The 15,676-nt window shown below is 48.5% G+C and overlaps 1 protein-coding gene across 36 annotated transcripts in view; it reads right to left on the reverse strand.

The window, feature by feature from the left end:
* Nucleotides 1-15,676, reverse strand: part of LOC119967772 (regulating synaptic membrane exocytosis protein 1-like) — a 1,070,524-nt gene that overhangs the window by 223,003 nt on the left and 831,845 nt on the right. For 27 of the 36 annotated variants that reach the window (XM_038800731.1, XM_038800737.1, XM_038800741.1 and 24 more), the window contains 2 exons: nucleotides 14,890-15,062; nucleotides 14,127-14,288 (listed from right to left, as the gene is read on the reverse strand). In XM_038800731.1, coding sequence (XP_038656659.1) covers nucleotides 14,127-14,288; nucleotides 14,890-15,062 — 335 coding nt within the window. Of the gene's footprint in view, nucleotides 1-767; nucleotides 1,656-14,126; nucleotides 14,289-14,889; nucleotides 15,063-15,676 lie in introns of those variants that run through there. The other 9 variants (XM_038800743.1, XM_038800766.1, XM_038800750.1 and 6 more) reach the window with 3 other exon arrangements.

A 15,676-nucleotide genomic window follows, 5' to 3' on the forward strand; every position in this document is an offset into this window, starting at 1 on the left:
CAATAAGCAATTTTCATTTCATTTCATTTCATTTTTCAGTTGTCTGGTATCTGCAGAATTTTGTTTTCATCAGGCTTCTGCGTAAAAGAAAGCCGACATTAAAAATGGAATTAATTTTTTTTGCATAATTTTAGCAGAAATTTTAGCTTCGACTCAGTGGTTCCAGTTTGCTGGTCTGAAGCGATGATCCCTTTTCTTTCAGTGGATCAGTTCCAAGGTTGATGAAATTGTGAGAAAATCTGACGCCTTCAGTTATACAATTTGTTTTTCTTTTAAATACCTCATTTCGGCACATTTCAATGGAAAGTGGAGGGTTTTCAATCACAAGCACTTTCAATGGAGCAAGTGCACCACAGAATTGCAGGTGCAGGAGAGTGAAATGTTGCACTGCTGGATTAAGATGCATGGAGTTTAAACTAACTGTACTCTCCATCTAACCTTACCATACTCGGTGCTGACACCATACTCGGTGCTGACTCGGCCTGTAATAACATGATCCATTTCTCAATGTTAAATTTCTTTCTCTTAACAGAATGCAGATATCACCAATAATAAGCAGGTTAAGGAAAAATGCATTCAACTTTTCACAATGTACAACTGGAAAAAGTTTTAAATGTTTTAAGTATGGATGAGTAAATCTACAAAATCAACCGATATTAAAAGTGTAATTGTTGCTTACAACTAGTTTCAGGAGAATATGCCAATTTGAATTGCGTTAAATATCAAATGTGTGAAATAAATGTCCCTCAAAAATTGCAACGACAATAGGCGGTAAAACTACTTTACTTGGATATTGGATTGCTCAAAGGCACAATGCAAGTTATGTTGAAACATGTGAAATAATAAATGTGACAAAACAGAATTCCAAGTACGGATGAGAAACAAACCAATATATACAACTTTATTTGAAAACATGTTTACTTAAGGGAAATGCTCACATTAGTTAAAGGGGCACTGTTGCTGCATTTTGGTCATGATATTTTATTTTGTAAACAGTGTGCCCTAAGGATGGATCCAAAATTCAGATTAGTGTTCAGCCATAGCTGCACTTGCAATATGATTTTTCAGATCACTATGTTAATGACAGATAGGGCTGCAACATAGTAAGGTAATTATCCAAATGACCATTTAGCTATGCATTCCCTTGTTAATCAACTGCAAAGTTGTGTGATCCCTTGGCAGATGACAGTGCCCCGTTTAATGTCACATTAACCTTACCTTGGCACATAACAAGGCTCTCAAAATTTCTTTAAAAAGTTGTTTTTAGTAAGCAATTTAAATTTATTATGACACTGTGAATACATTAAAATCCGAAAAGCTTTCAAAAAATGCTAGATACTTTATGTTGCCTTTTGAGCAATCTTTTTTTGTCCTTCTTTTCTGAAAGCGCTTCACTGCATGTACTTGTCATGCTAACAGTTTCTATGCTTCCAACTCTCTCTGAGAGTTTACCGGGAGCCAACTCTTCCATGTCAAAGGTGGAGTAATCATTGACCTCCGTCTCATTGGCCTTGGGCAGTGGTCGTGTGTCTGTGATTATGGTCTGTTGGTTGGGCAGGTTTTTGGGTTTCACAGGCTTAGCTTTAGGTCTTTGCTGTTCCTCATTCTCCCCATTCATACAGCTGACACACAGAAGTTCACGAATGAATGATGAACTAAAACACAAACAAGGGAGAGGCGCAGGAGTAAAAGAAAATCCAAATGATCCTGACAGGAAAATTAATTAAAATGCAAGATACACAAAAATGCTAATGAAAGGAAAGAAAAAATGTTAACAAAATGAATGAAAACCATGCTTAGATGCAAATAAGATTAATATGACAAAACCAATATGAAGTGGAAGTATGCTGGCAACTGAACATCATTTGGAAAGAATTAATCAATCTTTATTCGGTATTCAAAGAAACACAGATAATCTTGAACAAAATGATGTTCACATCAGCAAATTGTAAGTGATGGGTGGAGATGAGTTCAAAGGTTTTTGTGCAGCATACCATATAGGAAATAATTGTGCCCATGCTGAAACATTCATATTGATAAGCTGCAAGCCAGATAGGGAAAGTGCATATCCGAGAGATTCAGTTGACCGGGGAGGATGTTCTCACCTCATAGTGGATCAGAGGACTTACGATCAACAGCTTTTGAGTTGTTTAATGCCTCTATTGGTACAACAAAAACAACTTGTATTTATATCACACCTTTAACAGAGTAAAATACCTCCAGGCATTTCACAGGGCTGCTGACAAATTAAGCACGACACAGAGTCACATATTAGGTCAGATGGCCACATGGTCAATGATGTAGATTTTTAAAGGCAGTCAGTGAGTGAGGGAGCTATAGAGGTTCAGGGGGGAATACCAAAGCTGAGGGCCCAGACAGTTGAAGGCACAACCACCACTGGTGGAGTGATTAAAATTGGGGATACTGAAGAGGCAGCATTAGGTAAGTGCAGCGATTTCGGGCTGGAGGAAATTGCAGAGATAAAGAAGGGTGCGACCGTGGATGGGCTTGAAAACAAGGATGGGAATTTTTAAAGTTGAGGCATTGCTTGACTGGTAAGCACAGTAGGTCAGGAAGTACGGTGATGCTGGGGGAACATTATTCATTATTCATTTGAGACACCTGGTTGTATTGAGCACTAATATTGCTGAAAGAGAGAGACATGCTGTCAGTGATTCTCATCTTGTACTCATTAGGAGAGTATTTCGGGGCTAGGACCTTACTGTACATTTTCATTATATATATTATCTAGATATCATGTCTATTTTATAAAATCATTTTTAAGAAGTGGACAGACTTTAAAATGAGTGAAGCTATGGCTGGCTCTGACTCATGAAGAAGGATCTTCCTGACATTCGGAGAAGCAGACACCTCATGATCTCAAACAATATGCTGATCAGACCTGTGACTTCAGAGGCCACTTGGATATAGGCAATTTACATATCTCAGGGCAGTCTTGATCAATAGAGACAACCAGTCTATTAGGACAAAAGGCCCTAAAAACTCTTTTGAAATTCTAAAGGTTGTAACATTACTAATCTCAAGGAAAATCTCGGTCTAAGGAAAATATATTCTTTGTCCAAGCCAAAGTGGAGAGCACCCCCCCCACCCACCCACCCACAAAGCTGGAGGGAACCTGTCACATTGCCTTGTGGATTCTAGACTCAAATGTGGCGACTAGGGGCTTTTCACAGTAACTTCATTGAAGCCTACTTGTGACAATAAGCAATTATTTTTATGTGGAACCATAATTTTCTGCTCTGTTCTTTATTCCTCCTTTGTTTTATTAAGGTGATTTTGGAAACAGAAACTAGGAGCAGGAGTAAGCCATTCGGTCCTTTGAGCCTGCAGAAGCTTCCTTACAGAAGCTTCAGAATTAGGAGCAGGCGTAGGGAATCAGCCCGCTGAGTGTGCTCCACCACTAAATCAGATCTCCACCTCCTCCAACCTGTGCCCCATATACTTTTGTTTAAATCATTTTATTCTTTCAACATTTTGATCAAATAAACAATAAAAGAAAAACAAAAAACAAAATAACAATCCCCCAGAAACAACAACCCCCTCAATATACAATCCAGTACATCCTTTGTGTATTTCAGGTAAAAGTTAACAACAGAACATTAAACACAGCCCCCCCCCCCCCCCCCCCAAATGTTCAATGGCAACCAGTTCCCGAAAGTGCATAATAAACAATCCCCACCATAGAATTAACAGTGCAGAAGGAGGCCATTCAGCCCATTGAGTCTGCACCGGCCCTTGGAAAGGGCACCCTACTTAAGCCCACACCTCCACCCTATCCCTGTAACACCACCTAACCTTTTGGACACTAATGAGCAATTTTATCATGGCCAATCCACCTAACCTGCACATCTTTGGACTGAGAGGGGAAACCGGAGCACCCGGAGGAAACCCACGTAGACAGTCACCCGAGGCAGGAATTGAAAGCAGGTGCCTGGAGCTGTCAGGCTAACCACTATGCCACCGTGCCGCCCATGAGTCGTAGAACCCCACCTTCATCAGCTCAAATTTCACCTTCTCAAGGGCACGAATTCAAGTAGGTTCCCCCCCCCGTCAAGCCTAGGCAATCAGCAAGGCAAAGGTGAAAACATCTGCCTCTGCACCCATATGCAGCTCGGGCCGGTCCGACACCCAAAAATGGCCTCAAAGGGACCCGGTTCCAAGTCCACATATAATACCCACAAGGTGATGCTAAAGACAGGACCAAAACATATGTACATGGCTTGGGAGGCCCCTCCCACACTGCTCACAGACATCTTCCACTCCCTTGAAGTGTCAGCTCATCCTCGCCCGCTTGTGATGCGCCCTATAAACAATCGCCAGCTGTATCAGCCCCAACCTCGTACACGAGGCTGAGGAATTCACCGTTTGTAGCACCTCACATCACAAACCACCTTCTATTACACCCCACTTCTTCCCATAAATCGCCGAATCCGCCCCCTTCTCCATTCCCCCTGCTGTCAATAATACCTCTTCCAACAACGAGGGGGCAGGCGCTATCGGGAAGCTGGCAACCTCCTTGCTTGCAAAGTCTCGCAGCTGCAGGTACCGAAACTTTTCCCTTGCCCCAATCCATGCTTCTCCCCCAACTCTTCCACCCTCTCAAAACTCCCCAGAAACATGCCCTCCCATCCCCTCTCCTCCCATCTCCAAAACGGTTCAAACGTGTGATTCCCCCGATCGGCATCTCTCCTGACCCCGCCCCCAATTTAAAGTGCTGCCTCACCTGCTTCCCAGTCCTCAGTGTTGCCACCACCACCTGACTCCCGGAGTATTTGCCCGGGGCCATCAGAAGTGGCGCCGTTATCAGCACCCTCAACCCCAACCCCCGACACAGACATTTCTCCATCCTAACCCTCCCGCTTGCTGCCCAATAACAGAATAGTCAATTCGGGAAAGGTGACCGACTTGTCCACTTCCTTGAAGAATGCCTTTCATAAAAAGACAGGCAGCGAAAAATAAAAATCACGGCAACACGTTCAATTTCATCACCTGCACCCAGCCAATGCAGAGGGAGGTTGTCCCACCTTGCAAAGTCAGTTTTCACCCTCCCCATCCAACTAACAAAATTGTACCTACGGAGCTCACCCCCCCCCCCCCCCCCCCCCCAGCTCTGTGCTACCTGAACCCCCAAGTACCGGAGTGGGTTGCTGCACTGCAAAATGGCATTGCCTCACTCCCGCTGGGATTCCACAAAATACTCCCTCTTCTCCAAATTTAATTTAAATCCTGAAAACGACCTGAATCTTTGGAGAAGTCCCATTTTGTTCCCCATTGACACACTCGGCTCTGAAACATACAACAATAAATCATCGGTGTTCCATCCCTCCCCACACTATCCTCTTCCACAGTCCCGAACTCCTCAAAGCGATGGCCAATGGCTCTATCACTAATACAAATAGCAGGAGGGCCATAGGAGGAAACCCTTGCCTAGTCCTCTGGCGCTGAGCAAAGTACCCCAAGCTCATATTTTTTGTACGCCATCAGTTCCCTAAATAATAGCTGTACCCAATCCGTAAATCCATGCCCAATCCCGAATCTCACTGAAATTGAACTGCCAGCATATTTCCCATATTCATAAACAGCTCCCCTTGCCCGCCTCAGTTGATGCACTGCCTTCCCCTTAGACAACTGGTCAAAACTAGCCTGGAGCTTCTTCTTCCTGTACAGAAGACTGTCGGACCTTGCTTTCGGTAGTGAGATTCCTGGGAAATCCCTCCCAAATGGAGACTCTCAACCACAATATTTTGGCCTCAACTATTTCCTGTGGCAACAAATTCCACAGGCTCACCACTCTCTGGGTGAATAAAATTTTCCTCATCTTTGTCCTAAATGTTGTGGAGATGCCGGCGTTGGACTGGGGTGAGCACAGTAAGAAGTCTTACACCAGGTTAAAGTCCAACAGGTTTGTTTCAAACACTAGCTTTCGGAGCACTGCTCCTTCCTCAGGTGAATGAAGAGGCAGGTTCAAGAAACATATATATAGACAAATTCAAAGATGCCAGACAATGCTTAGAAGGCGAGCATTTGCAGGTAATTAAACTCACAGATCCAGAGAGAGGGGAAACCCTAGGTTAAAGAGGTGTGAATTGTCTCGATCCAGGACAGTTGGTAGGATTTTGCAAGCCCAGGCCAGATGGTGGGGGATGAATGTAATGTCGCATTACATAAATCGAGCACGTGCAAAGGGAAGATCATAAGGGTGTATCAGGACATTGGGGCGGACCTGGCCAAAAGAAGGGCTGAATTCAACACGGCCAAATCAGCACTCTACAAAAGTGATGTGAAATTTGGGATGCTTTTCCCGGCCAAACTCTGGGTAACATTCGAGGGGAAGGAGCTGTTTTTTTAACACCCCAGTGGCAGCGGAGAAGTTCGTTAGAGCGAACAAACTGGGGGAGGAACAGCCGCAACAGCCATCATGAAAGTGAAGGGGATGGAAAAGAAAGGAAGAATCGGAACAAAGAGCGGAGGGCAGACTCCAAACAGAGACAATAAGATCATGAACTGTGCACACGTGTTTGGTATACTGCGCGAGACTGTGCTGACTCATTCCATCTCTCAATGCAATTGGGGGGGGGGGGGGGAGGGGAGCAAAGCAAGGTAAATGAGGGTGAGAAAGGCAGACAGGAGGGCGAGACAAGGGCTAGCAAAAGGAAGGTAAAACAGGACCAGAGCAGGGCAAGTACTCCTCGTGCTAGCGAGGAGGGCCAACACGGGAGGGCAGGAAGAAAGGAGGGCTGCGTCACACCTCACAGGGAAGAGGGAGCGCCTGGCACAAAGAGGGGGAAACAGGGCAGAAGGGGGGGGTGGGGGGGGGGGGGTAAGAATGCAGGGGGGGGGGCAGAGGGACAGGAACTATGGAGGGGGGAAGAGTAGTCGGGGGAGAGCGCAGAACTAAAGAGAAGTAAAGAGGAGGGTGAGGTAGATAAACAGCACGAACACCGGCCTCGGCATGGAGCAGGGCGAGGAACCAAGATGGCGCCACAAACAGCCACTTGGGAGGACTTCAGGACAAAGGGAGACCCTGAAGTGCAGGGCCACATAGCTGGTGGCCATGTTTGGTGACATAAGGAAACCCCAGAACCCTGGGGCCTGCCCTCATGGTGAGAGCGATGACCGCGGCCATTTTGGATGGCCCCCGAACAAAGGGAAACCCCGGAGTGCAGGGGCGCGTTAACCAGGTAAGTATGGGTGATCCCGTGGGACCGGGGGGTTGAAAACCCCCCACCAGGAGTGTTACCTGGAACGTAAGGGGGCTCAACGGCCCAGTGAAAATATCCAGAGTCTTCACCCACCTAAGAAGCCTAAAAGCAGACATAATCTACCTACAAGAGATGCACCTGAGGGAGAATGACCGCCTGCTGGTAAGAAAGGGCTGGGTGGGATAGACATACCACTCGTGCTACGGGATGAGGGCTAGTGGGGGGCAACAATATTAATTAGCAAGAGGATGAGGTTTACGGAAACCAAGACAGTTACAGATCCAGGGGACGGTACGTCACGGTCAGCGGTGTCCTGGAAGGGGCACCTGTCGTACTGGTAAATGTGTACGCTCCCAACTGGGCGACACAGAATTCATAAAGAAGACCATGGCAGAAATCCCCGACCTTGACACACACCGACTGATCATGGGGGGGCCGACTTCAACTGTGCACAGGACCCACTGACCGACCGATCAAACCCCAGAGCAGGGAAAAAGACTGACATGGCTCGGGAACTAGGAGCCATTTATGGAGCAGATGGGGGCGGTGGACCCATGGAGGTTCCTGCACCCGGGAAGAAGAAATTTTCATACTTCTCGCAAGTACACAAGTCATACACCCGTATCGACTTCTTTGCAGTAGGGAAATCGATGCTTCCAGGGATCACGGGAACGTTATATCTGCCCACGCTCCACATTATATGGATGTGAGGTTGGAGACAGGCCGGGCCCAGCACCCCACGTGGAGGCTGGACATGGACCTCCTGGCCGACAAGGCCTTCTGCCAAAAAACATTGTGGTCCATAGGCGACTATGTTGGTAACAACCAGAACGTGGAGGTCTCACCCTCCACATTCTGGGAGGCACTGAAGGCTGTGATTCGAGGAGAGATCAAAGCCTACAAGGCAAGCAGAGCTAGGGAAGAGAGGATGGCCAGGCAACAACTGGTGGACTCCATTCTGGAAGTCGATAGAAAATACTCTGAGGCCCCAACTGTAGAGCTGCTGGTGGAGAGGAAAAAGCTGCAAATGGACTTCAACCTGCTATCCACTCGGAAAGCAGTGTACCAACTCGGCCAGACACGGTGGACCTTCTACAAACACTGAAACTAGGCTGGCCGCCTATTGGCTCACCAGCTGAGAAAGCAGGCAGCCACCAGGGAAATAGTGCAGGTAAAGGATAGCAGAGGCAGACTGGTAACAGAACCAAAGGAGGTCAATAGGGCATTTGAGACCTTCTACCGGGGACTGTACACCTCCGAGCCCCCCATTGGGGACGCGGGAATGAAACAGTTCCTAGACAGACTGGAACTACCAGTTGTGGGGGAAGACAGACAGGGGGAGCTGGAAGCACCGACAGATCTGGGAGAAATCATGCTCCATGCAGGCAGAGAAGGCACTGGGACCCGACGGGTTCCCGGCGGACTTCCACAAAAATTTGCACCAGTCCTGGCCCCATACCGAAGGGACATGTTCGCGGACTCACTGGCAGGGGGCACCCTGCCCCCCACGCTAGCGCAGACCACAATCTCATTGATACCCAAAAAAGATAAAGACCTGACGGAATGTGGATCATACAGACCCATTTCACTGCTGAACGTGGATTTGAAAATACTCGTTAAGGTCCTGGCCAGAAGGCTAGAGAGCTGTGTACCAGAGGACCAAATGGGCTTTGCCAAGGGTAGGCAGCTCACAGCGAATATCAGGCAGCTTGAAACGTAAGAAGACAAAGGACAAAATAAACAAACCTCTCTGTTATAATAAAGGAAATTAGCGCGGGCGAGAAAAATGTGATGTGTATATATACAACTGCTTATAAATATGGGAAATGCTAATAAAAAGATTTTTAAAAATAACAAAAAAAACATGTATGCTTCCAACTGGGACGACACGAAAAAAACGACCATGGCGGAAATCACCAACATAACGACAGACCGACTGATCATGAGGGGGGGGCCTTTAACTGTGTACAGGACCCACAGATAGACAGGTCAAACCACAAAACAGGGAAGATCTCGAACATGGCAAAGGAACTCGGTCACTGAATGGAGCAGATGGGGGTGGTGGACTCATGTAGGTTCACCCACCCAGAGGAGGAGTTCTCCTTCTTCTCCCCAGCGCACAACGTATACTCGACTTCTGGTCGGGAGCTTCCAGGGCTGATTCACCTGCGGAAGGAGCAGTGCTCCGAAAGCTCGTGTTTGAAACAAACCTGTTGGACTTTAACCTGGTGTTGTAAGACTTCTTACTGTGCTCACCCCAGTCCAAAGCCGGCATCTCCACATCAGGGCTGGTCAAGGCAGAATACTCCGGGATTGTAATCTCCGGCCACGCTCCACATTACCTGGATGTGAGGTTGGAGTCAGGCAGTGCCTAATGCCCCGCATGGAGGCTGGATACTGCACTACTGGCCGACAAGGTCTTCAGCGAGAGAGTATCACAGGCCACAACTGAATATACAAAAAACAATCAAAACGGGGAGGTCTCACCCTCTACGTTCTGGGAGGAGCTAAAGACATTGACTGGAGGGGAAATTATTGCCGTTAAAGTGTGAAGAGACAGGGAGTAGAGAGCAGCTCAGCAGCAGTTGGTGAACTCCATACTGGAGGTTGACCATAAATACTCCAAGGCCCTGACCATAGAGCTCCTGGCAGAGAGGAAAAAGCTACAAATGGACTTTGACCTGCTCTCCACGTGGAAAGCGGCACACCAACTCCGCCAATTGGTAATGGGGGACCCGATACGAACACGGAGATAAAGCCAGCCGCCTGCTGGCACACCAACTGAGAAAGTAGGCAGCCACTAGAGAGATAGCGCAAATTAGGGACAACGGATGCACGCTAGAAATGGACCCAGACAAGGTTAACACAAAACCTTCGAGGCCGCTTATCGGGAGCTGTACACCTCAGAGCCCCCACCAGAGGACTCGGGGATGAAACTGTTCCTCGATGGGCTGGACATGCCAGTCGTGGGGGAGGGCAGAAAACGGGGCCTGGAAGCACCGCTAAACCTGGGAGAGATCATGGAGAGTATTAGCTCCATGCAGGCGGGGAAGGCGCCGGGACCGGACAGATTCCCGGCGGATTTCCACAAAACATTCACGACAGCCCCGCACCTGTGGGAGATGTTCACAGACCCGCTGGCTAGGGGCACACTGCCACCCACGTGGGCACAAGCCTCAATCTCGCTGATAGTCAAGAAAGACAAACCCAATTGAGTTGCACAGGGACACAAGGAAGGAATGCTAGTTGTCCCCGCTGCTGTTCTCCCCAGCGTTTGAACCACTGCCGATCGCACTCAGAACAGCAAAGAACAACACGGTAGCATGGTGGTTAGCATAAATGCTTCACAGCTCCAGGGTCCCAGGTTCGGTTCCCGGCTGGGTCACTGTCTGTGCGGAGTCTGCACGTCCTCCCCGTGTGTGCGTGGGTTTCCTCCGGGTGCTCCGGTTTCCTCCCACAGTCCAAAGATGTGCGGGTTAGGTGGATTGGCCATGCTAAATTGCCCGTAGTGTCCTAAAAAAGTAAGGTTAAGGGGGGGGGGGGGGTTGTTGGGTTACGGGTATAGGGTGGATACGTGGGTTTGAGTAGGGTGATCATTGCTCGGCACAACATCGAGGGCCGAAGGGCCTGTTCTGTGCTGTACTGTTCTATAACTGGAGGGGGATCCCAAGAGGAGACAGAGAGCACAGAGTCGACGCAGATGACCTGCTCCTCTACATCTCAGAGCCACAAAGCAGCATGGAAGGTATCATCGTGCTCCTGAAAGAGTTTGGTGCCTTTCTGGGCTACAAACTCAACATGAGCAAAAACGAGATGTTCCCGGTTAACCCGCAAGGGGGACGGGCAGAGCTGGTGAAACTGCCATTTAAACAGGCCCGGCACAAATTCCGCTACCTGGGGATCCAAATCACTCCTGACTGGACGGAGGTTCACAAATGGAACCCGACCAGTCTGACAGAGGAAGTAAAGAAGAACCTGCAGAGATGGAACACACTCTCCCTGCAGACGATCAAAATGAGCAAGCTCAAAATGAATGTGCTGGCCAGGTACCTCTTCCTACTTAGATCCATCCCGATCTACATCCCCTCGGCCTTTTTCAACTCAATAACCACAGATGTGATAGTCAGGGACTTATACACTGACGATAGGATCACAACACTGGACGAACTTGTGGAGAGATTCCAGGTAGCAAAACGCAAAGAACTCAGATACCTGCAGCTTAGAGCTTCCTCCGGAAGGAGACAAGGACGTACCCACGATGGACACTACTGGAAGAACTACTGGACGCAGACATCCTAGGCAGAGGGAACTGTAGCGAAATGGGAGGAAGACTTGGGGGTTCGAAATAGGGTGGGGACTCCGGAGGAAAGCACTACATAGGGTCAACTTCACCTCCACGTTCGCAAGGCTCAACCTGACGCAACTAAAAGTGGTACATAGAGCCCACTTGACCAGAACCCAAATGAGTAGGTTCTTTCCGGAGGTGGAGGACAGATGTGAATGGTGCCAAGGATGCCCGACCAACCACGCCCACATGCTCTGGTCTTGCCCCAGACTTGCTGGGCTACTGGACAGCCTTCTTTGAGGCAATGTCCAAGGTGTTGGGGATGAAGGTGATGCCGTGACCAAAAGTCTTCGGGATATCGGATCAGTTAAATCTCTTCCTGGGAAGGAGGACGGACGACCTTGCCTTTGCCTCCTTGACAGCCTGCTGTAGAATCCTGCTCGACTGGCGGTCGGCAGCACCACCTAAAGCTGCAGACTGACTGTCCGACCTCTCAGAATCTCTCCAAATGGAGAAAATGAAATTCGCCATCTGAGGGTCGCGAGACGGCTTCCTCAAAACATTCCGTGACCTGTTTGCGGCCAACAGGCAAACAAATAACTAAGAGCCAGGGGTCAGTAGCCAGGACATGATAAAAGAGAGGGAAGGGAGGGAGGACAGAGGGGAGGGAGGGGGAGAAAGAGGGAGTAGCCAAACCCAGCAGGAAAGAAAGGGGAGTAGCAGAGAAGAAGGTGGTGGGAGGGGAGGGGGTGGGGAAGAAGGGGGATAGGAAAGCGAGGGAGGGATGGGGGGTCAGGGAGGACAAGAGAAGGAGAACAACAGAGGCGAGGCAGAAGGAAGGAAAGATGAGGGAACACAAACTGGGGGGGGGGGGGAGGAAGAGCGCAGGGGATGGCAATACCACAACAAGCACAGTAAGGAGAAAGAGAGAAAGAAAGAACAGGAAGAAGGAACGACAGAGGGGGCTGGTTTAGCTCACTGAGGGGCTGGTTTAGCACACTGGGCTAAATCGCTGGCTTTTAAAGCAGACCAAGCAGGCCTGCAGCACGGTTCGATTCCCATACCAGCCTCCCCGAACAGGTGCTGAATGTGGCGACTAGGGGTTTTTCACAGTAACTTCATTGAAGCCTACTTGTGATAATAAACGATTTTCATTTTTTCAGATGGCCGAGGCTGAGGCAAATGGACAAAAACAAACAAATGACCAAGAGATGCAAGTGACACCAGGGGCATCACCCAGGTGCCCCTTCCACCCGTTTTTTCTTTGTTTTAAAAAAAAAGTGGTGGAGAAAGACCCCCTTTTCTGCGAATGTGTCATGAGTTTTTTTTACTTCCTCTGTTTTTTTGTTTATCTGTGTGTCTATTCATAAGCATATCATGTATAAAACCCAATAAAAACATCCAAAAAAAAGTTTAGTTTGGCCATGGTAAAGAACAAGGAACAATCGGGAGCTGGGATAATTAATTGGGGCAAAGCCAACTTCCATGCTGGTGTAATTCTGACTCCCTGCAGTTAGCAGCATTTACAGCGATAGCATCTGGCCAATGATTTCCAAAAATGCTTCTGCCAGAAAAGAATGGTGGCAGAATCCGGCCAATTATTCCCTCAGGAACTGCAGGTATTTGGGGCGGGATCCTCTCAGCCCGGGGCCGGGCCGAAGAATCGGCGCGACCGGCGCGAATCACGCCACGCCGCTGGGATGCGATTCCTCGCTTTACGCGGCTCCTCCCGCAGATACCCGGGATGGGTCAAAGGGCCGTAACAAAAATCCTGAGTCCCGCCAGTGTCGTTCTAACCTGCTCCTAGCCGTCGGCGTGGAAGGGTCCAGGGCGGCCTGTGGGGGGGGGTCCAACCCCGGGGGGGGCCTCCGTTGTGGCCTGGTCCGCGATCGGGGCCCACTGATCGGCGGTCCGGTCTCTCGGGCTGGGGGCTTCCTTTATTCCGCGCCGGCCCCTGTAACCCTACGCCATATTGCGCCCGGACCGCTACAGCTGCAATATGGCGTAGGGCTACAGGGGCCGGCGCGGAGAAGGGAGCCACTGTGCGTGCGCTCATTGGTGCCGGTGCCACTGCGCATGCTCAGACCCGTGGCGCCCATTTGACACCGGGATCAGCAGCTGTAGCGGCGTGCGTTGCTCCAGTGCCGTGCTGGCCCCCTGTAGGGGCCAGAATTGCTGTGCCTGAGGCCATGTTGACGCCGTCGGGAAACCCGACGGCCTTTCCGACGGCGTCAACACTTCGCCTCAGGATCAGAGAATCCCGCCCATGATTCTCATCCACTAAACTGGTAGAGGCCACATTGTACATGAGTTCATAGGTACACATAACTCGATCACAAGAGTTGCTCATATGCAGAATGATTTGCATTATGGTAAATGACAGCTGCGTGACCACATTCTTGATGTTCAGTGGTTAACTGGTGAGTTATTTTTAAATATGTGCCACATAATGGAGCTTCTAAGTCCCATAGGCTATTATTGTAACAGGATACATAGCACCAAGGAAGACTAGGAATTACTAAATGTAAGGGGTGCGGACCAATGTTTTGATGGAACTATGGGTAATATGGGTAAGGATATTAGGGAAGAGGCAACAGGGTAAGGCAGCTGAGCTTTACCTCAGGTCACCAGAAGCTGAATGCCGTCTCCTTTTCAGATCTTCTTTTCCTGGCTTCTTTTCAGTATACCCCGTCTCTTTCTCTCCCTCGTCTACTAACACCCACGATATCCTCCTCTCCTTTTTATTTGCCACATCCCTGTTGTTTTCTAAGGATTTCGACCTTTTCCACAATCACAGCATGCAAAATAAAATCAAAACAACTTAAATGGAACCTAATTAATTCAGCAGGATGGGACAAACAGCTGAGTTCACAAGCTGAAGATAAAAGAACGCTGCTTACTCATTCTGAACTGAGACTTCACATTACTAATTTTATTCAAAAGAAATTAAAAGTAAACAAGTTTAAACACAACTTAAGGCCTGGCTACATGGAATGGAAAACAATGGTCTACAGCGCTTTTTGCCACAAACAGAGAAATATTCTCATTGATCCCTAAACATCAACCTGACGTCAAAAATAGAAATTGAAACAGTGGAGCTGTACTGGAACACTGAAATAACAAAGATAAGGTTGTTAGGATGAAACAACATTTATCAAACACAACAAGTGTTGGATAGATTCTTCCCTCCCTTCTTGATTTCTAATGAAGGCGACATTTCCAAATTGTGCTCCTTAATTTTTATCTGCTCCATTTCATTATGCAACTGATTGTTTAAGATATAGTTATTTTCAGGGCACTGCACCCGATGTTGAACGGCACGGTGTGTGAAATGTAAAGCTGCATAAACTGCACTGTACATTCTGCAGAGCTGAAACTCACCTGATCTTGCGACTGCCCCTCGGTCGCTCCGACTGTACTGACATGTAGCTTGTGCTGCTGAGGCGTGAGGCGCTGCTGGTTCGGGAGATGGCGGAAACATCACTAGCATCACTGTCCGACGATTTGATCGAAACATTATCAATGCTTCTATTCCGATCTTTGTATGCTAGATGCTGGAAGGGAGAGAAGTGGTAGACCATCATTAACCCCTTCTAATAAAGTACCAACAGTCATTCTGACTCCCACATAATTGAGCAATATTCTGTATGAATTTCAGTATGGTACCGGGTATGTTGGCTGTACCCCCGACAATTGGCTGGTCATATCAAGCAACATGTTCCTATGGCTATCCATAACAGGCAGACTACAGACCATACTCAACCAGTCAGTGCCAGCAAAACACAAAACGTCGACTGTTAGGCAGCAGGGTAGCATGGTGGTTAGCATAAATGCTTCACAGCTCCAGGGTCCCAGGTTCGATTCCCGGCTGGGTCACTGTCTGTGTGGAGTCTGCACGTCCTCCCCCTGTGTGCGTGGGTTTCCTCCGGGTGCTCCGGTTTCCTCCCACAGTCCAAAGATGTGCGGGTTAGGTGGATTGGCCATGCTAAATTGCCCGTAGTGTCCTAATAAAAGTAAGGTTAAGGGGGGGGGGGGGGGGGGGTTGTTGGGTTACGGGTATAGGGTGGATATGTGGGTTTGAGTAGGGTGATCATGGCTCGGCACAACATTGAGGGCCGAAGGGCCTGTTCTGTGCTGTACTGTTCTATGTTCTATGTGATTCTGCGAT

Source organism: Scyliorhinus canicula, chromosome 6, assembly GCF_902713615.1.
Source record: "Scyliorhinus canicula chromosome 6, sScyCan1.1, whole genome shotgun sequence".
Classification (NCBI taxonomy): Eukaryota; Metazoa; Chordata; class Chondrichthyes; order Carcharhiniformes; family Scyliorhinidae; genus Scyliorhinus; species Scyliorhinus canicula.